This window comes from Mesoplodon densirostris, chromosome 13 (genome assembly GCF_025265405.1).
Source record: "Mesoplodon densirostris isolate mMesDen1 chromosome 13, mMesDen1 primary haplotype, whole genome shotgun sequence".
Taxonomy (NCBI): Eukaryota; Metazoa; Chordata; class Mammalia; order Artiodactyla; family Ziphiidae; genus Mesoplodon; species Mesoplodon densirostris.
Window position 1 is genome coordinate 52,797,314 of NC_082673.1, and position 26,146 is coordinate 52,823,459.

Here is a 26,146-nt window from a genome sequence, read left to right on the forward strand (position 1 = left end):
TCATCCCTGGTGATGTACAGAGCTCTATTTCATTCATTTTTATTTATTGATGTATTCTATTGCTGATGAACATTTCAGGGTTTTCCCAGTTTATTGTTCATATGACCAGTGCTGCTATAACCATTTTTATACATGTCACCTGGCACAGAAGTGCAAGATTTTTCTAGAATATATAGTGGAATTACAAGTCAAATTCATAGTGGAATTACAAGTCAAAGGATGTGTACATATTCAATCTAACTAAAGATATCGAGCCTTTCCCCAGAATGGTTATATCAATTTATACTTCAGTCAGCAGTAAAGGTTCCCATAAACATTTTGTTCCTTTGTTTCTTTATCTTTTTCTCTTTTGCCATCTCTTATCTTTTTTTTTCTTTATTTATAAACATGTATTAAGTATTTAATATGTTGTCTAAGCCAGAAATTTGGGAATCTTCTCGCTCTTCTCTTCCTTTTCTTCAGATGGTCCAGAATTCTGATGAGTACCAACATTTAGGTTATTTCAATAGAGAGAATTTAATATAAACAATCATTAACCAAGTATAAAGTTGTTAACTTATTAAATGAAAAGGTAATAAGTACCTGAAAGTATTATAGAGGTAGCAACTTCAGGAAGCAGCTACCACTCCTAGAGCTGAGGGCTGAAAGGAAGAATTTGGAATTATTAAAATGTAGAAGCTTAGAGGAGGGAACCCTGTGGAGCTGAAACAGACTTCTGAGGAAGGGCCACTACTCAGCTTTGCTGGTGTCTGAACTGGGAAGAAGGGCTCTGTGGAAATGGGACCCAGACTTCTGAGAATGGTACTCTGGCCAGCTGATTCTGCCATCTCTGGGGTAAGAAGATGTGATAAAGCTCGTTCTTCAAGTGTTAGGGAAACTGCAGCTGCATCCAGCTGCCTCAACAGGAAGGAATTACTCTGTTGGAGTGAAGAAGCATCGCTGAGGTCATCCTCCCAGGAACTGCAGGCTGCAGTAAGGAACACGCCCCTGCTCTCTCCTCCAACCTTATTACCTCTCGCTGGCATGGATTGGCAGAGATTAATAGGGAGCCAAATGAAAAAGCAGAAATGTGGACTGAAGAAGCTGGCCCCAGCATTACGAGGCCGGGATAGAGGATAGGTTTGGAGCTAAGAGAACAGCAGCCAAAATGAAAAAATAGAACATTACCAGCACCCAGAAGATCCCATAATGCCCTCTCTTGTCATTGCTTCAGCCTCCCGACAGTGAGGTATCTTTTTTAAAAATGGCTCTGCCTGCGCGTCTGGAGCCTGTGCCCCGCAACGGGAGAGGCCACAACAGTGAGAGGCCCGCGTACCGCAAAAAAAAAAAAAAAAAAAAAAAATTGGCTCTGCCCTTTTAGGGATTTTTTTTTTTTAAACTTTTAACACTCTGCCTTTTGATTCCTCCCCCTCCCCCCAACTAGTGTCTATATTTTGTCTTAGTTCTCCCCTTTCTAAAAGGAATTTATTTTATGGTGGATTAAATTATTATACTATTGAATTTTAGAAAAGAAATATAGTAAGACATAACTTTCCTGGGAGATCTTCTAATAGGAAATTGAATTTAACTTTCTTATTGTCACTGTTAAATGGACCAAGTGCAAAATACTTTTCTCTGGTGCTACATTTCATGGGAGTATATTTTCACCGGATAGGTTTTGGGAACTGCTGCTAACGGTTATGATTTTTGATTTATGCAGCTTGATGTTGCATAGATGGACAAGACAAACCAAGTGAAATTAAGTCAGAGCCTGGGATTAAAGAAGGTTCTTCCAGTCTGATTTAGACATCCATGGTTTCAAGGCTTCTTACTTTGCAGAGAGTTCTTTCTAAAAAGGAAGTGATAAATTAGTTACATCCCATGGCATTAAAACTATGAATTGAATGGTTGTAAATATAATACTGTCCAAAATTATAGTAGAGCATTTACTTTATAATTGTAGTCAAATCTTATCTAATGAAAAGATGTACAATAAAATTCATTTAATTCTCATTCATTTTATTTTTGTCCCAACAGGTTCATGAAGTTTATAAAATCTATATATTTTCTCTCTTTGTGGGATATTTACTGCAGTTTGAGAATTCAGCTTTATTGGTATCCCCTTTATTAAGTTTTGTAATAGCCTTAATGCTTGCTAAGTGCCTTCAGGTAATTAGAATTGCCTTTTTATCATTCTTGGGGTGAATTTTTAAATTGTTAATTTTTTTAAACCTCACTTCTTTGTTCCTATAATTTTCCTCCCTGCATAGCTGAATGTGAAGAAAGGAACTTTTGTGGCTAAAATAATGAAAGTGATTAATTTTTACTTGGTGTGTACTCTGACAGTGACATTGAATATTGTAATGAAGGTAAGTAACTCTGTGTTTGAGATTCATGTGGTAGAGCAAATTGAATAATGAAATATACTGGGCTAAATTTTAATGAGAATCATGGGGTAGCAAAGTAAGAGTTTGTACAGTAACATGTTTAGTTGAACAATAATCATACCTAGTATATTAGGTGAGAAAATAGGATTCTGAGTCTTTCCTATAGAAGTACCTTTAAAAAATTACACTTTATTTTTCATTTAATTTAAAATGTCATCATTACCCAATTAACACTAAGTAATATATGGAATAAATTCAGATGAGTAAAAGACATTCAAAAGAGTGGGTAAGTTATTTAAGCCAGGTGGGATAAGGTTAAAATCTTCTTACTACCCCATTATAGTTTTATGCTTAACTATAAGGTAAAGTGATTGACTGTGCCAATAAATCTCCTTGCTTCATAGTTACATCATGTATTTTTAATTCATATTTTTTGTTTTGTAGTCTTGCTATGTTTTCTAGTTCTAGTATTGGGCTAAAGCATATTGCTATAAACTTAGCTAATAGTTCTTTGTTGTAACTAGTGTTTTTCTCCTTCAGATGTTTGTCCCACACAAAGAAAATGGACATATGCTGAAATTCCTTGAAGTAAAATTTGGACTAAATATGACTAAGTAAGTTTTAGATTATGTAAGTTTACCTAACTCTATACCACTTAGAAGGTAAAGAGCAAAAATAATCAAAGGAGGGCGTATACACCTAATTACATACCACTTAGAAAATAATTTGGGATATTATAGTATCTAGAAGAAATAAGACATTAATACTTCTCTCATTTAAAAAAAATCTCATTTAGGTCTTTTAAAATTAGATATACTTAAACCTCAATAGCATCACAGTATGTTGAGGCTACTTTCCTTGATGAGGAGTGATGATACAATCTAAGGTCAGAATAAATTAAAGATTTAAAATGAATAAAGAACCAAGGAAATTTTAACCACTAACTGCAAAATGTTATATTACAAAGAGTATGGGTGTAAATCAACTATAGTTCAATTAAAAAAAAAAGTTCATGATATACTCCAAATCTATACTTAAAAAAAAAAAGGGCATAGGCATTAAAAATGGGGTGGTCAGTAAGATATTTATTTCATAGCAAAGAATCTTATCTTTGGTCATAATAGTGGATTGGACCAGAAGCTGACTTTTTAAATTCAAAAATAATGTACCTTTTGTTTGTTATTTAAATGCATTTTTTAAATCTAAAATGAAATAAATGATTTTATGTGCTGATAGAGTCCATTTGCATAACAGAAAATATATATTTACCTATACATATCTCTAGTTCATATAGTAGACCATAGAATCTTATAATCGTTTGCTGGGATTACATGGGATTTTAGATACTGTGAATGAAATTTTATGTTGTGATATATCAGTTAACCAAGTGTTTGACATGGCTTAAACACTGGAGAAGTCTTCTGAAGTGTAAATCGTATATGGCTATCTAGTAATATAAAAGGATCCTTTAAGAGGTCATGTGCTTCATAAAGGTAGGGACCATGTCTTTTTCAGGTGTATTTGTAGGCCTGACACTCAGCAGGCAACTAGTAAAAGTTGGTTGCAGACCTCCATAATTGACTGGCCTTTTCACTGACTTTCTCTTTAACCTTGGAAGACTCTAGAATGAGCCTAGCAGTAAGGTCTGCTTTTGTCCAGTGTTTCTTAGTTGATGTTTTATAGTGCGCCTTTGTTCCTCATGTCAGGTACTAGGCTTCACAAGGTAATATACTGGGTATTTTAAGATTAAGACTTATTAATCTTGTCCTTAAGAATATTGTTGGCTCATTAGATAGTTTTTATACAATTAATGGCATGGGTGGTATAAATAATAAGTGCCTTATGTGCAAATGTGCCAATTGGATATCAGGATTTGTAATTCACCAGAATTTCAGGAGACATTTCTGTTGAGACGGAATTTTAAGAAGCAGTAAAGAAGTGTTAATAAATATTTATTTAATGTGCAAGGTACTGGGCCAGGTACTCTGGGGGATACATAAATGACTACAATCTAACGCATAGCAGATTGCATTAAGCACTATAATAAAGGGATAATTAAAGTGCCATGGGAATATGGGGAAGGAAGGATTGAGACTGGGGTTATGGAAAGAGTATCATTAAATTGGAATTTGAATTAGACTCTATTGAATTAGTTACTTTAGTAGGCAGATTTTTTTAAAAAGTGCCTTCGTCCTAGGTACAAAATATTTTGATGGCAGCCTCTTGATACAGTTGTATAGCTGTTTGGCACATTGTGAAACTTTAACCTTTTAGTTTAAACCCAGTGATTTGTGAAGCATTCTCAGTCTATCCGTGAGCACTCTGAAGATCATTCCATCGCTTACCTCCTCCCCCAGGGCTAGGAATTTGAGGATTAAATGGAGGTTGAAGATGGATTGGGAGTGAGAATGCAGATAAATCTATGTATAACTAGCAGGCTTGTTGATTATATTTAGTGTGGGTTAAAAAAAAAAGTTTATCCTGACTCGTATAGCTCAAAAAACTTACATTTCAAATTTTATGATTTATGTCTTAATAATTAGATACCTCTTTTTAAAATGGGTCCTAGTCGAGTTACATTTATCAATATAAAACAGGGCTGTCCAATAACAATATGACATTAGTTGCATACATAATTTTCTAGTAGTTGCATTAAAAAAAAGTAAAAAGAAACAAGTGAGTTTAATTTCAATAACGTACTTTATTTAATTTCAATAACGTACTTTAATTTAACGTACTTTATTTAATTTAAAAATATTATTTTAATGTGTAAACAATATAAAATTATTGAGATATATTTTGTGTTTTTTAAATTCCTTTTTTCTTGCTTTTTTTATCTTTGAAGTCCAGGGTGTATTTTGTGCTTAAAGACTATCTCCATTTGCACTGGCCACATTTCATGTGCTATTAGCTACATGTAACTAGTGGCTATCATACTGGCCAGTGCTGTTAGAGGTTAGACAGTTGAATTTTTTTGTTATCTTCCAGGTAAAAATAGAAAGTAAAACTCCCCTAAAACTGTATTGGGTTCTAGAGAAGGTCACATTGCTGGATCATAAAAAAGTAGTAGTTTTAAATTTATTAGGGCAGTTTGTTGAGGAGGGTTACTAATGCTATTATTTTCATTTATAAAGGGTATGACCTTGCTGTTGTAAGTTAACGGATTTAGGAAATGCGTTTAGTTTTGTCTTAGTTTTTACTGAGATGGAAAAAATAATTTTAAGTTCAGTACTTTAAAACATCTGTGATTTTAATATCATGCTTTTGTTTTCTGTAGGAATTTTACAATGAATTGGCTCCTATGTCAAGAATCCCTTCAGGCACCATCTCAAGAATTTTTTTTGCGATTGACACAGTCTTCTTTATTACCTTTCTATATTTTAGTGTTAATTACTTGTTTTCTTTCTATGATTCAAGTTATTTTTAGGAGAATTAAGTAAGTATCTAGGAAAACCAATCATATTACTAACAAATTATGGAAATATATAAAACTTATTTTTAATATCCTTCCAATATTTGTGTGTTTTAGAGTTTCTAATTGAATTCTCTCTTTATCAGTGTGTAAAATATCATTATAAGTTAAGTAGATAAAATTCAAATTTAAGCTTATACATCTAAATATGTAATATTCATATTTATTTATTTAGGCAGTGCCGGGTTTTAGTTGCGGCACGTGGAATCTTTAGTTGTGGCATGCGGACTTCTTAGTTGCGGCATGCATGCGGGATCTAGTTCCCCGAGCAGGGATCGAACCCAGCCCTCCAGCATTGGGAGTGTGGAGTCTTACCCACTGGACCACCAGGGAAGTCCCTGTAATGTCCACTTTTAATGCAGGAATGATATTTAAATAATCAGTTAAACTTTTACAGACTCATTCACTAATTTACTCAGATTTTTTACTTACTGTAAGCATAATTTTTTCTACTTACATGAAACTAGTAGTATAAGTGATTTTAAATTATAAAGTTTGACTATTTAAAAATATTTTTATCAAGCTTGAAAAGAGGCTGTGTGTAGTAACTTAATTTTGAGAACTTAGTAATTCAAATTATTATTTAACTATATTGATTTAGCAATCACTAGTTTAGTGATAATTCATCTTGGAAAAGGAACCTATGTATCTTTTTTATTATATTTCCTGAACTTTCATGTTTAGTCTTTATTGAGGCAGTTGTCTTCAAGCTTCAAAAGCCATTTTCAAAGACTTGGAGAGGGCTTCCCTGGTGGCGCAGTGGTTGAGAGTCTGCCTGCCGATGCAGGGGACACGGGTTCGTGCCCCGGTCCGGGAAGGTCCCACGTGCTGCGGAGCGGCTGGACCCATGAGCCATGGCCGCTGAGCCTGGGCGTCCGGAGCCTGTGCTCCGCAGCGGGAGAGGCCACAACAGTGAGAGGCTTGCGTACTGCAAAAAAAAAAAAAAAAAAAAAAGACTTGGAGATACCTAAGTTAGGTATTTGACCAGCAGAATATACTTTCAAATTTTAAGAACTACCTATATATTTTTTATGAAGATATTAAAGATCTTTGATTTTTCAAATAAATATTTTCAAAGTAGTAAAAAACACATTTCTTTCAGTAGTGGTAAGTCCCTGAAAGAAACTATTACGCTTGAAGATGGACAAATTGGAGAAAGGCCAGAAATAATTTATCACGTGATTCACACTATTTTATTGGGCTCTCTTGCAATGATTATAGAAGGGTAAGTGTATATTTGAGCCATTTGTTTTTACAAAGAATTGTCCTTTCTAACGGTAGTTAGTGGATACTTTTAAGAACACATTTATAAAACACTATAAAAACTCAAAAAAACCTTCATCTAACTGGAGTTTAGAGAGGTGTTTATAGTACAGTGAACCGATATTTACTTATTAATTTATTTGTTCAAAAACTATTGAATGTTTTCCAAGGGCCAGGCATTGTGCCAGGTGCTGGGGGTACAGTGGTGAACAAGAATCTCTAACCTTATGTGACTTATGGTCTAATGAAGGTGACAGATGCTAACCACACAAAAATAAAATTATAACTTTGATAAGCGAAGGAGAGGTAAATGGTGTTATGAGGGTGAGGGTTCAATATACCCTTTTCTTTGAAGTTTGACTCAGATGAGAAATAAGACATAGGAGTATAAAATGGTTCCGAGCACCCAATTTCAAAGTGGGGAAGAGGTTTCTTCATACCAACAAACAATTCTCTGGACACCAGCTGGGTATCCTACAGTTCAACTCAATTTTGACTATCCATGCCAGAAGTACCATCAGAATCTACAGGCTTGGGTTCAGTCCAAGAAGACTCCCCTGCTACCTCTTCAGACACCAGTTACAAGTCCAGGATGTCACCTGTGTTTCTGGTGAACTGGCTATAGATCAGAGGTTCCCAAGACCCCCTCCTCAGGTTTGATTAATTTGATAGAGCAGCTCACAGAATTCAGAGAAACATTTTACTTACTAGATTACTGGTTTATTATCAAAGGATATAATAAATCAGGAACAGCCACATGGAAGAGGTTCATAGGGCAAGGTATGGGGAAAGGGCTGGAGCTCCCATGCTCTGTCCAGGAGAGAGAAATCCCTACATGTTCACCAGCCAGGAAGCTCTCTGAACCCTGTACTTTTGGGGTTTTATGGAGGCTTTATTACATAGGCACGATTGATTAAATCATTGGCCATTGGTGATTGAACTCAGCCTCCAGCCTCTCCCCTCCCCAGAGGTCTGGGGGTAGGACTGAAAGTTCCAACCCTCTCATCACCTGGTTGGCTCCACTGGCAACCAGTCCCCATCCTTAGCTGCTTTCCAAAAGTCACCTCATTAACATAATAAAAGATACATTTAAGCTCTCAGCACTTAGGAAATCCCAAGGGTTTTGGGAGTTGTGAGCCAGAAACCCGTGGTCAAAAACCAAATATATATGAGAAATATATTTGGGTCATCTGAATGATTCTGATTCTGATAAAAGTTGCATTGGAAAACTCTTTTTCATGTGTGACCAAAAGACCTTTGAATATCTTCCACCCCAAACTGAGTTTAGTCCTTAAATTTCAGGCCTTCCCTCTTGAATGGCCAGAGCCTTGGTAAGCCTGCTGCACCTATATACACCCATACTGCAAAAGGAAGATCCAAAATGTAAAAGCCTATAAGTGTTCATTGAGTATGCTCAACTGTTTGTCACCTCACACTCACAAATCAGATAAATTGCTGCCACGAGGAGGAGCAGTTAGGGTTCTGAAGTATAGGGAGGGGAATAAAAGCAGGGAGAGGTGAAGAATATTGATATAGTATAAGATTTAAGTTTCCTTTAATTATGAATACAGATACAGAATCACAGTCATTTTAGCAGTACCCGTGGTGCTTTCACCAACAGAAAGCATAGTTATTTTCTCATTGTATTGGTTTTTTACAGGTATCTTGAATATTGTTTATATACATCACTTCAAAATTATAGTAATTATTAGACCTGCATTTAATGTATTAATAAACAGGTACAAATATTGCTGTATTACAAATTTTATTATTTGATATCAAATTTAGTATAATTGGTTTCCTTTGTAAGCCCATGTATTTTATGCATTTAGAAATGTTTTCTTATAAGGGGTCCACAGACTTTATCAGACTGCCAAACCCATGACTAGGGGAGATCTCTTTATGGAAACTTGAAGTGAGAATAAGTTTCACTCTAATAGTTAGCAATCCATAGTGCCTAAGTAGGAGGAAGAAGTGTACTAATCCATGAATATTTTAAGTGATTCAGGGTTTGAGTCTCATCTTGTTGCCTTGTAGTACTAGAATTTTGGAGCATGGTTTACCTTTTTCCCCTCCTTCTCCTCCTTCCTCAGTTTTATTTCTCTCTGAAAAAGAACTTTTTGTTATTCCCACCATTCTTCATTGTTGGATCTGTCATTTTAAGTTCAAGATCCCTTTTTTGAAAATGTAATCTGCATTATTCTATCATTGGTCCTTAATTCTCCAATTTACTCACTAGACCTCTAAGACATGATCATCTATTCATGCAGATAACTTGCATGGTCCCTTAGGAGGTGCCAGGCACTCTACCTGGTAGGCAGTAGGGATTAGAGAGATATGAAATCTAGTCTTTTTTAATCTTTTCAAAGAGTTCCTATTCTAGATAAGTAAACCAAGAGCTAGAACAAAGTAAAATACTATGAGAAAGGTATACAGAGGGTGCTCTGGTCATCCAGGGGAGAGGTACTAACTCACTTGTGGAAGGTATGTAGGGGAAATCAGCTTAAGGGAGATTTTCTAAACAGGGCCACAGTCTTGAGAGATAGACATTGGCCAGGCTGTCAGCTTTCTCATGTGCACGTGTGTGTGTGTGTGTGTGTGTGTATAATAATCTGGGAAAAAGAAGTATTTTTTGGGAACCAATACTATGGAATGAATGTGAGGGAAATAGCGAGATACGTCCAGAAAAATAAGCAGGGAACAGGTCAAGTGTTTTAAGCAGAAATTTGACATGATCAACTTTACTCTTTTAGGGAAAATCTCTCTGGCAGCAATGATTGAGAAAGATTCGAGGAAAACAAGATTAGAGGAAGATAAACCAGTTAAGAAGGTATCATAGTAGAATCTAGAAGTGAGTAGCAATGGAGATGGAGTAAAGGGGCCAAAACTAAGATATTTGGGAATTGGAAACTAAATAAGGAGTTGCAGGGACTGAGGTGGAGGGATCCTAGGAAGAGTTGCAATTCATAAGCCAAAGGAGGAGTTTTTAAAGGATATGATCAGAGAGAAAAGAAGGTGAGGAAAGAGATGAGTGTAGACTTCAAGAAGTCTGGCTATAAAGGGAATCAGAGGCTAAGGCAGCAACTAGAGAGGGGTGCAGTTTTACCAGGAGGGAGAAACTTGTGTGCATTATGGGATGGAAACACTGAGATTGTTCTGCAAACTCTGGCTGGAACTCTAATCATTTAGGGAAGTAGTAGGAGAAAAAACTGAAAAGGTATGTCAGGACCGTATTTTAGAGGGCCCTGAAAACCATTTGGGTGAGTTTTCATTTATTTCTGTAGGTATTGGGAAACTAAAGATTTTTGAACAGAACATGTCTTCTCATAGTTATGTTTGAAAAGGATTCATCTGGCATTTGGTTGAATTGGAAGAGAATTTAAAAGTTAAGATGTTAATTAGCTGACTATTGAAATAAATGGTAAGGAGGGGTTGTATACGAAGAAACCAGTAGATTGGCACAATGGTCCAATGTCTAGAGCAGAGAGTTTGTGTTCCAAGGGATGTCATATACATGTAATTCAATGTGAGTAGTCTCTCCTGGAGTTATAAACCAGACTCTAGTATTGATTCTAGCTGACTGGAAAAATAGGTTTGGTATTTTCTGAAATGGGGAAGTTATTGGTTGGAGGAGATACTGGTTAACCAGAGGAAACGAATGCAATTCCTCTGTCTTAGCAACATGTATTCTAATACATCAAGCTACTTCTCTCAAAGCCTGATTCAGTATTCATTGTTTTAAACCAAAGTACATTCTCAAATTGGTCCTTTTGCTTTCATATCACCCTAGACCTTATATAAATTTTTTATACTTATTTTCTAATTGTTTCCCATGTGTTCAGTTTTATTCCATCTTAATAAAGCCCTCCCTGAGGGCTGTAGCCATGTCTTGTTTTTCTTTTTTTCTCTCTAGTACTTTGGTCACCCTGAAGTGTATGATCAATAAATTTTTATTAGGTGAATGTTACTTCGTTTTCCCCATTTCATAGCTTTGCTGTTTTATAAAACCAAAATAGTTCACATTTATACTCTGGCCTCATGTTCTTCTAGTCTCTTTTGAGTTTGTCATCAAAGAATATATCTTAGAAGGATCTTATTGTTTCCTTAGTCTTAACTACAAAAGTTATCTGAGATGTTATTTTTCCTTGATAATCTGTGTGAATCAATGACATCCACAAATTTTTCTAAACTCTTCCTCTTCTGTCTTCAGCTTTTACCATCACCTACGGTGATGGGTTTCTTTTGTTTCCTGTACAAGTTACAACTTAAAGTAAGGTACTGCCTTTTATTTGCACAAGTTCATTTTTCTGTACACCTGGATTTTTTATCTTTTTAAGTTAGGGGCCCAATTTTTCAATCCTGTTTTAAAAAAATTAATCTCAAAAGTAATAATGCAGATTGTGTAACAAACCCAAATAATACAGATATGTATGAAGTAAAAAATGAAAATCCTTCCGTCCCAGTCCTCAGAGGTCACAACTGTCAGCAATATCTTTTCAGATGTTATTTTTTGGCTATACTGCATATATGTACATTAGAAAAAAAATCACCAAAAAACTAGGGTAACAGTATACATAAAATTTTGCAGTTTGCTTTTTTGTTTTTCATAGGGATCTATTATTTAATCAGTACCTGTTGAAGGATAGTTAGGTTTCTTTTTTTTTTTTTGCAATTAAAATAACATACTGCAATTAAAACCCCACATGTATACATTTATGCTAATATATCTGTAGGCTAGATTACTAGAAATGGGATTGTCTTGGGGTATTTAGAATTTTTATAGGTTCTGCCAAATTGCCTTCTGAAAAAGTGTAACAGTTTATTTTCTCTCCAAGAGTACAGTTTTACTACACCTCATCTATATTAATGTCTTATTTCATCCTCATTTTAGTAACCCACATGTCTCTTGGTTATTTAAGAAGTGAGTAACAATATGTTGCTAAAAGTTAGAGGCTAAGCTTTTTCATTCTCCTTCAACATTGTGGTATTTTCATGAGTATTAGGAAAACTCAGAAAAGAGAAATCACATAATAATGATGTTTATAGGATAGCTCATGTATGACTCTGTCTTTTCCAGCTTGAAATACCTCTGGACTCCTTATGTGTGCATGTTAGCAGCATTTGGTGTATGTTCTCCTGAACTTTGGATGACACTTTTCAAGTGGCTTCGATTACGAACTGTACACCCAGTATTGTTGGTGAGTCATTGTTATTTTGTGTTAAGTTCTTGTTTCTCTTTCAATTATATAAATGGAAACCACATGAATACAATTAAAATAGCATGAGTAGGGCTTCCCTGGTGGTGCAGTGGTTAAGAATCCTCCTGCCAATGCAGGGGACACGGGTTCGAGCCCTGGTCCAGGAAGATCCCACATGCTGTGGAGCAACTAAGCCCGTGCACCACAACTACTGAGCCTGTACTCTAGAGCCCATGAGCCACAACTACTGAGCCCACGTGCCACAACTCCTGAAGCACACAAGCCACAACTACTGAGCCCGCCTGCTGTAACTACTGAAGCCTGTGTGCCTAGAGCCCGTGCTCTGCAACTGGAGAAGCCACTGCAATGAGAAGCCCGCACACCGCAACGAAGAGTAGCCCCCACTCACCCGCGTGAGAGAAAGAGAAAGCCCGCATGCACCAATGAAGACCCAACACAGCCAAAAATAAATAAATTAATTAAATAAATTTATAAAAAATAATAGTATGAGTAAATCGCATCATGATTTATAGGTAGAAAAAAAGAAAAAGATTCAATGGCAAACATTTTTTAATAATTTCTGATTACAAAAGTAGGGTGTTTCAATGCAGACTACTTAAAAAATAGAAGGTAAAAATGTAAGTGAATCAATGTGAGAGGCTTTCAAAAATTAATTTTGATAATATTTTTCTCAGTTTGATTTAGAACTATGGTATGTTTTCAGTGAGAATACAACATTTACACTGTGCCTGCTATGTGTAATGTGCTTGCAATAAAAAGATAAATAACACATGATTAGGGGAATTCCCTGGCAGTCCAGTGGTTGGGACTCCACATTTCCACTGCAGGGGGCACAGGTTCGATCCCTGGTTGGGGAACTAAGATCCTGCATGCCCTTCGGTGTGGCCAAAAAAAAAAAAACAGAGATTAATTTCATCAAGTGGATTACAGTCTCCCAGTCATAAAAACAGATAAGAAGTGTTGATAGGGTGCTGTTGGAACAGAGAAGGGCTAATTAATTCAGTTTTTTTAGGGATTCCCTGTTATTCCCTTTGATGTATTCAAAGGGAATAAAAACAGAGGTAAAGAAAAAGCACGATATATTTAGTTTTGTTGGCACATAAAATGTGAGGTAAGAGTGGTCAAGAAATGAGACTGGAGAAGTCTAAGAGGGTAAGGTCATCGAGGTCTTTGAGTGTCCTGTCGTGCTTGGTGTTATCCCACAGGCAGTAGGAAGACATTGACATGTTTATGCAAGGGCAGGAGAGAGTCAGCCTTACATTTTCTCTCAGCTCACCCTTATAGTTCTGTGAAGGATAGGCTTAAGGGTGAAAGACTGGAATCAGGAAGGAGGCTGTCACCCAGGTACAGGCCATGGAGAATGGAAACGATAAAAACTTCAATTGTTTTGAGAGCTCACTATGGGTCAGGTACTGTTTGAAGCATTTCACATGCTATTCAAAGCTTACAAAGACCCTGTTAGTTAAGTTTTATTATCTGTATTTTATAGACAAAGAAACTAAGGCATAAAGTGGTTAAATAACTCACCCAAGATCACATAACTTGTAAGGGTAAGAAAGATGATTCACTCCCAGGTTCTTCTAGCTCCAAACCCCATGTAATTAATACTGTACTACACTGAAGTGAAAAAAAATAGAAGAGTAATAAGATTTGGTGCCTCAGTAAGTATGGGAGAATAAAGAATAGGGAGAAATCATAGATGTTTCTTAGGTTTTGGGTTTGTGTGACTGGATTGTGGGGTCACCAATAGACATGGGACAATAGGAAGAGAACAGGTTTTGGTAGGAAGATGATAAATTATCTCTAATAATAGTCATGTTGTATTTTGCCAGTCTTTTTCCAGAGGAATTTATGCATTCTTATCTTAGCATAGTAGTATATTGATGTATATTGGCTATTTTTCCTGTGTTAATTCATTGTCTTTTTGTTGTTGTTAGCTATTTTCATAGCAGTTCAATGTTTTTTGTAAGCTCTTCATAAGTTAAATTCCTGGAAAAATTGTCAAAAATTGGCTTACTATTTGAAATATTGCGATGTGCATTATCCTTTTTATGTCTGCCTTAAATTTATATTGCAAATATGTATTTCTCACTTTGTCTCCAGCTTGATATAAAATTTATTATTCTTCACCCATCTCACTCTGTGAACTGGGTTCCATGCTGACTCCAGTTTCTCTGACTGAAATTGTTATAACTGTAAGAATATTTGATTGGCCATAGAGTCAGTGTCTAGTACCTCTATAGTACATTCTGAAATGTATTTATCCATAACCCTTTTTGCTTTATCATTTTAGGCTCTCATTCTGAGCATGGCTGTCCCTACTATAATAGGTCTCAGCTTATGGAAAGAGGTAAGAAAATTAGATTTTTTCGTAAGATGAAAATATATGTTATCTATAGGTAGTGATAAATTTATATGTGTATGTAGGATACTTATATTGGAACAGTATTCTAACAAAATAAAGCGTGATATACTTAATAATATGTAATTTTCTACCAATAGGAACATGATAGAAGAGGTAAAACATTTTTACTTTGATGCAATTTTCTGTAGTCTAATACTGGTATTAATTCGGTTTATAATTGACAAAGGAAATGGCTGAATAAATTGTATTTATTAGTAAATAGTAAAAAGTATTTTGGCAATCCCCAAATTTAAATATTTATAAAATAATGTAAACTCTTTGGCTTATCATAATGTAACATGAAATTAATTGCCAGTAAACCTGTGAATTATTTGACTTGATCTGAAATTTATTTGTTTGCTTACTTATTTAGTGTGCATGTGCATGAAAGATACAACTGATGATTAATTGTTTGGTTGATAAAATTATGTATTGAGCATAGGCAGTGAATTAACCATACAGTAGACTATTTGGGCTGAGAAGAACTAGCAAGAAACTGAAGGAGAGTAAAGCAGTTCATGCCATTTTTTCTGTGAGAACAGTGTTGTAATATTGTTTGTTATAAGTTGGCCTCTTAGTCTTTGGAAGTACTCTGAAACAGTTTTAAACTTTCTAAATACTTACACACAGGTTTTGGGGATTTTGTTTTGTATTTTAGTTTTTTCCAAGATTAATGACAGAATTAATGGAACTACAAGAATTTTATGACCCAGATACGGTGGAACTTATGACCTGGATAAAGTAAGAACTGAACTGCCCAAGACTGTTGTTAAGCTATTAATTAATCATTGAATGCTATTTAATGGATTCAGGGGAAATAATAAATTAATCCTTTTCCAAGTTCTTCTCATAAATCTCAGGGATTTTACCCTGTATTTTTAGGGATATTTAGTTTTCATTTAGACATATAATTCTAATTTTCTAATTGAACTCATTTACATCAAAATATAGTATTGATACGTTTTAGATATGAAACTCTAGCTGTTAAACATCTAGAAATGTGGAATAAAAAGGAACCAATGTTCTTTTATTTAGATAGTCAAGAGATACTTCTTTTAACCAGAGTTGGAGGTGAATGAGCAGTGGATTTCTAGTCTTGATAACCAAGGTTAACAAGATTTTTAATTTTAACACTCATGCAGATTTTAATACGACAGATGTGCTCTTGGGCCTATAGAAGCTGGGAATTTTAATTGAAACACCTCGTTCCCTCCCCTAACATACATATATAACTAAGGGACCTTCAGAGGGCTACACTGTCAGTGAAAGGATGGACTATCACAAAATAGCCATCAAGTGGTAGAGAAAGATTATAAGAAAGCACATCTTCCTTGGTTTCAGCTCTTGGTCAGAAATAAAGTGTCTCCTCTGAATTTGTAGCAATGCATCTGAATTCACATGTTTGTAGTTTGAAATTATACTTGTCTAATCCAGGAAACCCTATATCAAGAGATTAGCATAAAAAGTGGTTCTGGGATGGTCTGGAGTGCCTGATATAATCCTCAACCCAGGCTACCCAGGATTTCACAAATAAAGCTTCAAGAAGATAAGCTCTAAAGTTACAAAACACATGAAGAAACAGTTCAACACAGCAAGAATCAGTTGTTGGTTGTGATAAGCAATAGAAGTAGACTTCTAGCAATTTCTGATAATAAAATTTGTTTGTGTCAGTTTTTGCTGCACAGTGGACTACCACAAAACTTAGTGGCGTACAAACAATAAACATTTGTTATTTTGCACCATTTCAGTGGCCAGCTGAGTAGAAGCAATTGGTAGGATTCTTCTGGCCTGCGCCAGCTCATCTGGGACTGGATAGTCTGGCATGGCCTTTCTCACATGTCTAGACTGGGTAGGTGTCAGCTGAGGTCATGGAGTTGACTTAGCCACATGCTTCTCATTATCCAGCCCAGGTGAGACTGGGCTCATTCACAAGGTGGTGGTTGTAGAGTTCCCAAGAGCAGCAAGAGAGGACAAGTCACAAGGTCAAGCATGTTTTAAGTCTCTGCTCAAATTATGTTTGCTGTTGTCCTATTGGCCAAAACAAGTCACATGACAAAGACCAGCGTTTCCTCCAAGAGCATACCTATAGAAAAGAATCATTGTGACCATTTTTCCAACCAGTCTACCCTATGGATAGAGACTATGAAATAGTATGAAAAATTTTAAACACATAGAAGAAGAAACTAAAACTTGAAAAAGGAATGAAACACTCTCAGAAAAGGCCAGGATAATAGGGGTAAAAAGGCCAAAAATGTTTCTAGAAATGAGGAATAGGTTTATAGAATAGGTATATAGAAATGAGAATAATAGGTCTTATTATAAGGTCTCGTTATTATAATGACACCTCTTGTATGTATAAAAATTATTTTTTTTTAGATCATCCTTAACTACTGCCTATTAATACTTTTTTGTAAATTGTATTTACCTTTTGGAACACGGACTGTATAGCCTTGTGTTGTCATTAACAAAAGAGAAAGTCACATCTATGTGTGTGATTTACCACAGTAGTTTCAAAAACAGCAAAGGCCTGAACATTGGACCTTTTACATCAAATGACTGGACATTTATGTCACTGTGTTGTGATTTTTCTCTTTCATTTTTGTTTCCCCATTACTGGGAGCTCCTTGAGGACAGTGGCTGTGTGCTGTCTCTTTATTTTCGGAGCTTGACAATATCACTAGCACATAGTAGGTAGATGCTGAATGTTGAATACAGGAAGGTAATAAATAAGTCCGAACATAAGAGCAGCCCTTTGGGACCTGTCTTGTGAGTGGCATCTATCTGGACTTTGGATTATGATTTAGAGTAGAGAAGTCCTTCATGTGTTATCTGGAGATCGACATATGGGTAAAGGTAGGGAAGGAGCAGGAGGATAGATGGATCTGGAAGGAGTTGGGTTCTGGTGGTTAATATTTGCCAAAGACGAATTTGAGAATTCACAGTATCAGCATTGAATTGTCACTCCCATTACCCTGCATTATTTTTTAATAGCATTATTACCACCTGACCTATATGTTTATCCTCTCCCCCTGCTCCCTCTTGAAAGCAGGGACCTTGTCCTCCCACCTCTCTTTTTTAAATATTTATTTATCTTTAGCAGTCTGAACAGTTTCTGGCACATAATAGGTGCTCAGTTTTTTTTTAATAAATCCAAAAATTAAATGAAACGAAAACTGACATTGAAACTTAAGTGTTCAATACATTTTAAGTTGCTTGGTATTTCAGAATTGATATAAATCAGTGATCTAAATAGTATACTTACCTTTTCAGTGTGTGAATCTTTATGGTTCTTTGCAGAAGGCAAGCTCCAGTTGCAGCTGTTTTTGCAGGAAGTCCACAGTTAATGGGTGTGATTAAATTATGCACTGGATGGATGGTGACAAGCTTGCCTCTTTACAATGATGATGATCTTCTCAAGAGAAATGAAAATGTAAGGCATTTTAGATTCTACATTTGGATCATTTTTACTTGACTCCTTAGTATAGTTCTGTAATGATGCATATGTTCCTGGTTAGCTAGGAAAATCCAGACAATTTTAGAAGAGTTAATTAGCTTTAGTTTTAAAAAAGCTGTATAATACATTTAATCAAGAGAGGCCAGCATTAGAATATGAAGTTCTTTGTTTTATGGAAAGTATGGATATGTTTCTAGGAGAAACATTTCATTTCCCATAAGGTTTCAAGGGACTGATGTGTAATATTTTATAAAGGGAAGCATTCTTTTGAGAATATCATTGTTCTCAATCACATTATTGAAGGAAGGCTTTCAGTTACTGTCTTTATACACTTTGTATTTCCAAGCCAAAATTCTATTATTGCTTATAAAACACTGATTTATTTTTCATTATGGGCTATTATTAATAACTTAGTATAACAGTATGGTATCTAATTGCTTCTTCTTCAGAGAATATATTATTTTGAATGTTTGGTATGGATTTAAATAGTAACTTCATATCTGAAGGTAATGACCAACTGAACCTGAGTTCTAAATATTCTATTTTTCAGTTGGAGAGAATTTCATACAGTTTTTAAGTATACTCTAAGCTAAGGAGGAAGTATAGCAATATAGAAGTTAGACTCCAATACGAAGGTTAGACTTTAAGCTTCGTGACCTTGAGCAAGTTTCTGAATCTGGAAGTAATAATAATTCTTACCTCCTAGTTGTGAGAATTAAATAAGATAATGCACTATGCCTGGAACAGTAAAATTTAAATGTTAGCTCGTATTAATATGTACTATTAAATTATAATTGTATGTGCGCACACACATTCACATATAACCACAGAAAGTAGAGAGGAGTTCGGAAGCAGGAGCAGTCAGTTCTGCCTACAAAAATCCAAGTCTTCATAAAGGGCATTTGCTTGATCTGGGCTTTGAAGGATGACTAGAAACTTGTTTGGAAAAAGAATACAGTGATTCCAGGTTTAAAAAGTCACATGAGCCTTGAAATTTGTTTGGCCATGAAACTGGAAAATAAAGTAAGGCCAAATTCTGGAGGACCTGGAAGGTCATGCTTAAGAATTTAGACTTACCCTAGAGGCATTTGGGAGTCATCAGAGACCTTTCTATAAGCCCAGGAGTGGAACCTTAGATCTGTTTTAGAGTTAATTAAGGTCAGCGAACAGTTGAAGCAGGGGAGAGGTCAGAGACGGGGAGATCTACCTGGAAGTGATTTACCTGAGAGAACAGCTGCCTGTAAGTATTTGCTGCAGTTGAAAAGGTAGTGTTGCTTAGAAGATATACTACTGCATATTCCTAAACTTTACTTTTTGTGGATTTAAACCAACAGACTCTGACATGGCTTTGTTTTCTTTGTTGTCTTTTGATTGGTCTTTGTCCTAATATAGAATTTCAGAATCACTTATAATTAAGTCAGAGCTCTAATTAGGTTCTAATGAAATTTAAACATTTTAGAGTTTTTAGTTTTATGTGACTTGGCTGTGAGAATAGGAACCATTTTTTTTTTTCAAATCTTGGTCTTTCTATATGGTGTCTAGTACATAGCAAGTACTGAATAAATTTGTTGTTAAAATGAAATTCAAATTCTCCATAAGTGAGACCATACCATTTGATTTAGACACTGTCTATAATTCATAACATGTGACTAATCTTTATAATCAGTGATTATAGGCCAGTGATTCTCAAACCTGGGAAGATGGTGCTCCCAGGGGACATTTGGCAATGTCTGGAGACATTTCTGGTTGTCACAGCTAGGGGAGGGGCTCCACAGACACCTAGTGGGTAGAGACCAGGGATACTCTTAAACATCCTCCAATGTACAGAACAGCCTCCATTCTGTCCTGACAAAGAATTATCTGGCCCCAAATGTCAATAGCGTTGAGGTTGAGAAACCTCACTCTAGTCTAACAGTAATGTTATTGCCAGCGCATAGAGGTGTTTTTTATAGGCCCCAGTAGTATGTTACAGTTTCCCCAAACTTAAAAATAAGTAAAACAATATAAAAAACTATAAATAAGTATAAGCTGGATAAGAGAGAACCATTCACATGAACTTACTTAACAAAGTGAAATGAGTGAGAAACTTCCTCTTGATTTATTAACATTCTGTGTTCCACAGAATGAGTATCTCTAGCACCTCAATGGACATTGGACCTAAAGTTGCTAGATAGACAGCAGCCATAACATGTAGTAAGCAGCTGCTGAATATTCTGCAGATAGACTGGAATCTTGTGCAATCTAGGTTGCAAATCTCAGTATTTTCACAACAAACAGTATATGATACTTTTGGCCTAACTTTTGTGGTTATCCAAGGTTGACATTTCAGAAAACCTGAAAAACGTATTATAAGATCCAAAGCTTATTATCTAATAAGGTCAGCAAAATTGTAATGAAAAACACCACGTAATCAAGACATGAGTTTTAAGCATGCATCCCTGTTCTTTCAGTATTTGTGACAAGGGTCAAATTATTTTTAACCTCACTGACTTTATCTCATGTATAAAAGGAGTATAAAATACTATGATACATGGTAATAAAAAAAAGTAATGGAATGATTACAACTCAATAATAAAAAGACAACCCAATTTAAAAAATGGACAAAGGCTATTTGCAACAACATGGATGAACCTTGAGGGCATTATGCTAAGTGAAGTAAGTCAGATAGAAAAAGACAAATATTCTGTGATATCACTTATATATGGAATCTAAAAAGGCTGAACTCATAGAAACAAGAGTTGTGGTTGCCAGGGGTTGGGAAGGTTGGAAAAATGAGATGTTGGTCAAAGAGTACAAACTTCTAGTTATAAGATGAATAAACTCTAGGGATCTAATGTACAGCATGGTGATTATAGTTAATAACACCGTATTGTATATTCAGAAGTTGCTGAGAGTAGATCTTAGATGTTTTCCCCCAAAAAAGAAATGGCGATTATGTAACATGATGCAGGTGTTAGCTAAAGCTATGGTGCTAATCATTTTGCAACATATGAGCATATCAAATAAACATGTTGTACACCTTAAACTTACACAATGTTATATGTCAATTATATCTCAATAAAACTGGGGAAAAATGGGCAAAGGACTTGAATGGACATTTCTCAAAAGAAGATACACAAGTGACCAATAGCAGATGAGTATAAGCTTCCTGAGGGAAGGAATCAAGTCTTAGTGAATATCTTTATTTTCCACAGATAGTACTAAGAACGTAGTAGTGGCTTAATATATAATTTTGATAAACAGAAGTTTTAAATGTCTTTTAAAGTTGTTGTTTTAATTATATTCTTTCAGATCTATCAAATCTATTCAAAGCGATCTGCTGAGGATATTTATAAAATACTGACATCCTACAAGGCTAATTACCTAATTGTAGAAGATGCTATCTGCAATGAGGTGGGAACCATGAGAGGCTGTAGGGTTAAAGATTTATTAGACATTGCAAATGGCCACGTAAGTAACCATTTGGAAAATTAAATTTTTTTGAGAAAAATGACTTTATTTAAACTTAAAGAAGTATCTTCAAACTTTATTTTTGGAACTTAACTAAGAATATAATTAAAAGTTATATAACAGTGAGGGGAGCTCATTAAAAGTAGTTTGAACAATTTTTTCAATGTACAAAAGAAAAGTTGGGCAATTTTGCAAAAAAAAAAGTTTACCAATATCTCGATTCCTTATTTGTTGCCTGTACTTGTGCATGTTCAACATTTATAAACAAAAGATAGTTTGTTTTGAATGATGATTTTATTTTAACATATTATAAAGAGCAGCCGTTTGTTTTGTTGTATTCTCATGTTGAGAAATTTCTTATATTCTTACGTTGAGAAATTTCTTTCAGCCTACAGTGTATACTGTATACCTGGCAACTACGACTGACAGGGGAGTTTGCCTATCTGGTAATTAGTGTTTGTATAACTGATGATTAGGCACTGGAAAGGGTGCCTTTACTCCTGGGAAAGTTGGGGGTGAGGGATCTTAGGCACAGTGCAGTAGGTCATTCTTGTTTGGAGTGCATATTCTGTTCAGCTTGCAGCCAAGACTTTTTCGGTCCCTTCCTAATTAATTAGCTCTTTGTCGTAATCATCCCAGACCAGTTTGGAGGTGAGAAATTAGTTTGTTGGGGTTTTTTGGGGGGCCACGCTCTGCAGCATGTGGGATCTTAGTTCCCCAACTAGGGATTGAACCCACGCCCCCTGCAGTGGAAGCGCAGAGTCTTAACCACTGGACCTCCAGGGAAGTCCCGAGAAATTAGTTTTTATGATTTCCACCTTTCCCTCTCTTCATGACCCCTTAATCTTATAATATAAACTTAATTCTGTTTTCTGCTGCATGTATTTTGAATTTTCTCTGTTGGCACTTGATATCTGTGGTCTTTGGCTTAATTGGTGACAAAATGTAATTTTATTAAACATCAGGTATTCAGTAATTACTACTGTATTGCTGTCTGCTGTCTAGAGCCTTATCCTTCTGCTCTCGGCTACCCTCTTGCTCCATTTTGAAGATCAGGTTACTTCTTCTTTCGTGTAATGCCAGGCATGGACTTAAAGCGAATCCATCCTTTTATTCTTAAAGTTGACTCTCTGACATCTTTCCTAGGCATTAGAATAATATTTAGTATTTTATTATAGAAAACTCTTCAAGCTAGCTAAGCTATCTTAGTGAACCTCATTAAGGTGAAAATGTAAAGGATTGTACTGGATACGTCACAGAAACTTGCTTACTAATGTGAGTCAGTCCTGCACAAGGAGAAGAGTATGAATATACATTAAGAGTATATGTCCATTTCTCAGCCTTGGTAGGCTCCATGGTAAGGTTCTTCAGAGGAATGATAGTAGACTATGGAGACATAGCCTTCTAAATTTTAGGATTAAATCTTTTAAAAATTGGAAAACACTTTATACTGATTTCTCAATCTCAAGAATTTAGTGGACACGGTAACTCTTATGAAGAGGCTTTTATTTGCTGAACAATATGAGATGTTTGCTAACCAATGTGAGATAGTCCATGTTTAGCAATAATATTTTTTTCATATAAATATCATCACTTGTACATTGATTGCATTTCTCCTGTAAGCTTAATAAGCTTTTTAATATTTTGTTTCATATCGTTTGATAGGTGGTTTGTGAAGAAGGTGACAAGATAACCCACTCAAAACATGGAAGATTTTGTCATGAGGTCAAAATTAACTATTCTCCTTATGTGAATTATTTCACTAGAGTATACTGGAACAGATCCTACTTTGTGTATAAAATCAACACTGTGATATCCTTTCAGTCTTGAAAAATAGCAGAGCCTTCATTTCAAAGACGTATACCACCTGAAGTAAAATGCAATTTTCTTCTACCTACGTGGTGTCTTTTGGAAATCAGAGTATGGACATTTGAAATGTTGCTGCTGCTTTTCCCCTCCTTCTGTTAACTGGATCTAGAATTCTGTGGGGCAAAGAAGATCAAACATTACTGTCCTTTGGTAAAATGTCAAATCTGCCACTCTGCATCATTCCAGCCAGGTGTCTTCCTTATTGCTACATGGTCTTTAAAGATTTTACCTTCTAAACTACTGTAAAATTTTCCTCATAAATCTTCATTCCATCATAACATTAGTCTTGAATTTGAATATGTTCAACGTCAGAGTATATATCTCAAATATAACATTTAATAAATAATGTGATATAATTATAGAATAGAAGGAAAGAATTATTCTTTCCCTCAAGGCAGTTTCTGAAGGTATTTCATGGTGTATAATAGAACTGAAATATTACAATAAAAAGCTAATTTAAATGTTCACTGAAAATTTGTGACATTTAAATTAAAATGGAAATTATATAAAGGAAACTGATTTTTAAGGATATACATAAAGATATATCCAGATTTTCCATGATACTGCTCTCCTCATCTGCTGCTTATGTAAATGAGTACTTTCTTAGTAATATACAGTGTATGATATTGCATTTCATCACTTTATGACTATTAAGTGGTTAGTTTTTTCACTTATGCCCATAAATTTGATACCAATTTAATCATGATAAAACAGTAACTCTTGTTACCTATGTATTTTTTTTCTTTTCTTGCGGTACACGGGCCTCTCACTGTTGTGGCCTCTCCCGTTGCGGAGCACAGGCTCCGGATGTGCAGGCTCAGCGACCATGGCTCACGGGCCCAGCTGCTGCGTGGCATGTGGGATCTTCCCGGACCGGGGCACGAACCCATGTCCCCTGCATCAGCAGGTGGACTCTCAACCACTGTGCCACCAGGGAAGCCCACCTATGTATTTTTTAAAACAGACATTTAAAAGAATGTTCAAATTTTTAAAATAAGAAAAAAATAAAAGAATGTTGTTTAGGTTTTTAAAAAATATGGATATGGAGTATATATATAATCTATTCACATGTTTTCTATTGAAGTATTAAGTAAAAAATTAAATCTTTATCAGAATGAGAATATGAGCAATTAACGTGAGCAACAATTTCTGGAGATATGTGCAGATGATGTTTAACATACCTCTGCATAGAGGTGTATTTATGTAAAACACAAGTGCTATTATTTATGAAACGATGATACAACCTTCAACATTAAGAACAAAATGACAATTATAATAAATTCAGAGCAGTTTCACGATCTGTTATGTTCCTTTAAGTTAAATGTTTTCATATTTTTAATTATTAATTAAAAGAAATTCTAAATGATTAATTTGGCCTTATGAAGAGATTCAGGATGGGTGTATCATTTTAATAAGATGGGATACCTATTCAGTTTGACCTTATACACCTGTTAAGTGAACAGATTTAAAAATTTTTCACTTGTTAAAGAGTGCTGTAAAAATTGCAATTTCATTACTCTGAATTACTACATTAGAAAGGAACATCTTTCCATTTTCTTTATTTTCTGTAATATATATTTTAAAAGTACAAAAGCACATGCATTCTTAGATTAGCTCTAAGATGTTTTGTTCTTTTGGAGCTTAAGAATTGTTTGATGGCAGTGTCATATGTCTGGTGCATTAGTTTTATTGGTTCTCATTTCACGTTTTTATATAACTTTTAACAATTATATTAAGATAGCTACAGGCAGGTTATTTCAGGTTCTCTGTACATCTTAATAGTGAGTCACTAGTATTTAGCTTCAAGCCTTATGAAAATATTACCATAGTTACCTAAGTACACAGTGAATAGTCACATGGTAGTACTTACAATTAGAGGGAGCATGTAAAACAATGTAATTTAAAAGTCAGCTTGCATATTTTGAAAGGGAAATAGAACAACCTACTTTCTACGTAGCATGAAATATTTAATTGAATTTTTATTGATTTACTTTATGATCAAATATGCTGAATTAGTTTTGATTGTTGTATGTTTTTTGTTTTTGTTTTTGACGTATTAGTAAGTTGCTTTTGCTTCTGTCAACTTATTTCTTAAATAAAATAGGTTTGGATCCGTTTTTAATTGAATTTTTTAAATAATGAATTTTTCACTCAGCATCAGTTGAAAAGAAAAATGTGAACTTTATTATAGAAATAATAATACTGGGTATGAAAGATAAGCTTATTTGCTTCTATTTTAGCTGTAGTTAAAACAATAGTGCTAGAAAACTTTGAGGAGCATTTAATTAATTTCCTTATTTGTAGAGTAACAAATGATTAAGAATTCTGCAAGTAATTCCATTTGGGTAACTTACCGTTGTTAGGTATGACAATAAAGATCTACTGTGAAAGGGGCAAAGTTTATGAGTTTGGGGTAGAAGGAATTTCTCAAAGAAATACAAAACATAAATACTTTGCCCTTGATGTTGCAAAACTATTGAAATAAGTGCCTTAATAAGGAGGTTAAAATAAGAAGGTTAAAAGTAAATAAAAGTTTACTTTTTATTTTCAAAAAAAATTATCCATTTCTTACTTTTTCATAAGAAAAGTTTGGTAACTTTTTCCTCATCATTAAGCACAGAGAAAGAATCCTCACTATGTTATTTTCAC

At 34.9% G+C, this 26,146-nt stretch overlaps 1 protein-coding gene across 4 annotated transcripts in view; it reads left to right on the forward strand.

Annotated features, from left to right (window-relative positions):
• The window catches only part of DPY19L4 (dpy-19 like 4), a 59,488-nt gene extending 33,943 nt beyond the window's left edge, over window positions 1-25,545 (forward strand). For 2 of the 4 annotated variants that reach the window (XM_060116336.1, XM_060116339.1), the window contains 11 exons: window positions 2,017-2,148; window positions 2,250-2,348; window positions 2,907-2,980; window positions 5,644-5,802; window positions 6,941-7,063; window positions 12,179-12,299; window positions 14,614-14,670; window positions 15,383-15,465; window positions 18,022-18,154; window positions 21,470-21,628; window positions 23,294-25,545. In XM_060116336.1, coding sequence (XP_059972319.1) covers window positions 2,017-2,148; window positions 2,250-2,348; window positions 2,907-2,980; window positions 5,644-5,802; window positions 6,941-7,063; window positions 12,179-12,299; window positions 14,614-14,670; window positions 15,383-15,465; window positions 18,022-18,154; window positions 21,470-21,628; window positions 23,294-23,458 — 1,305 coding nt within the window. In that variant the 3' untranslated portion in view covers window positions 23,459-25,545. The remainder of the gene's footprint in view (window positions 1-2,016; window positions 2,149-2,249; window positions 2,349-2,906; window positions 2,981-5,643; window positions 5,803-6,940; window positions 7,064-12,178; window positions 12,300-14,613; window positions 14,671-15,382; window positions 15,466-18,021; window positions 18,155-21,469; window positions 21,629-23,293) is intronic. The other 2 variants (XM_060116337.1, XM_060116338.1) reach the window with 2 other exon arrangements.
• The last annotated feature ends 601 nt before the right edge of the window (window positions 25,546-26,146 follow it).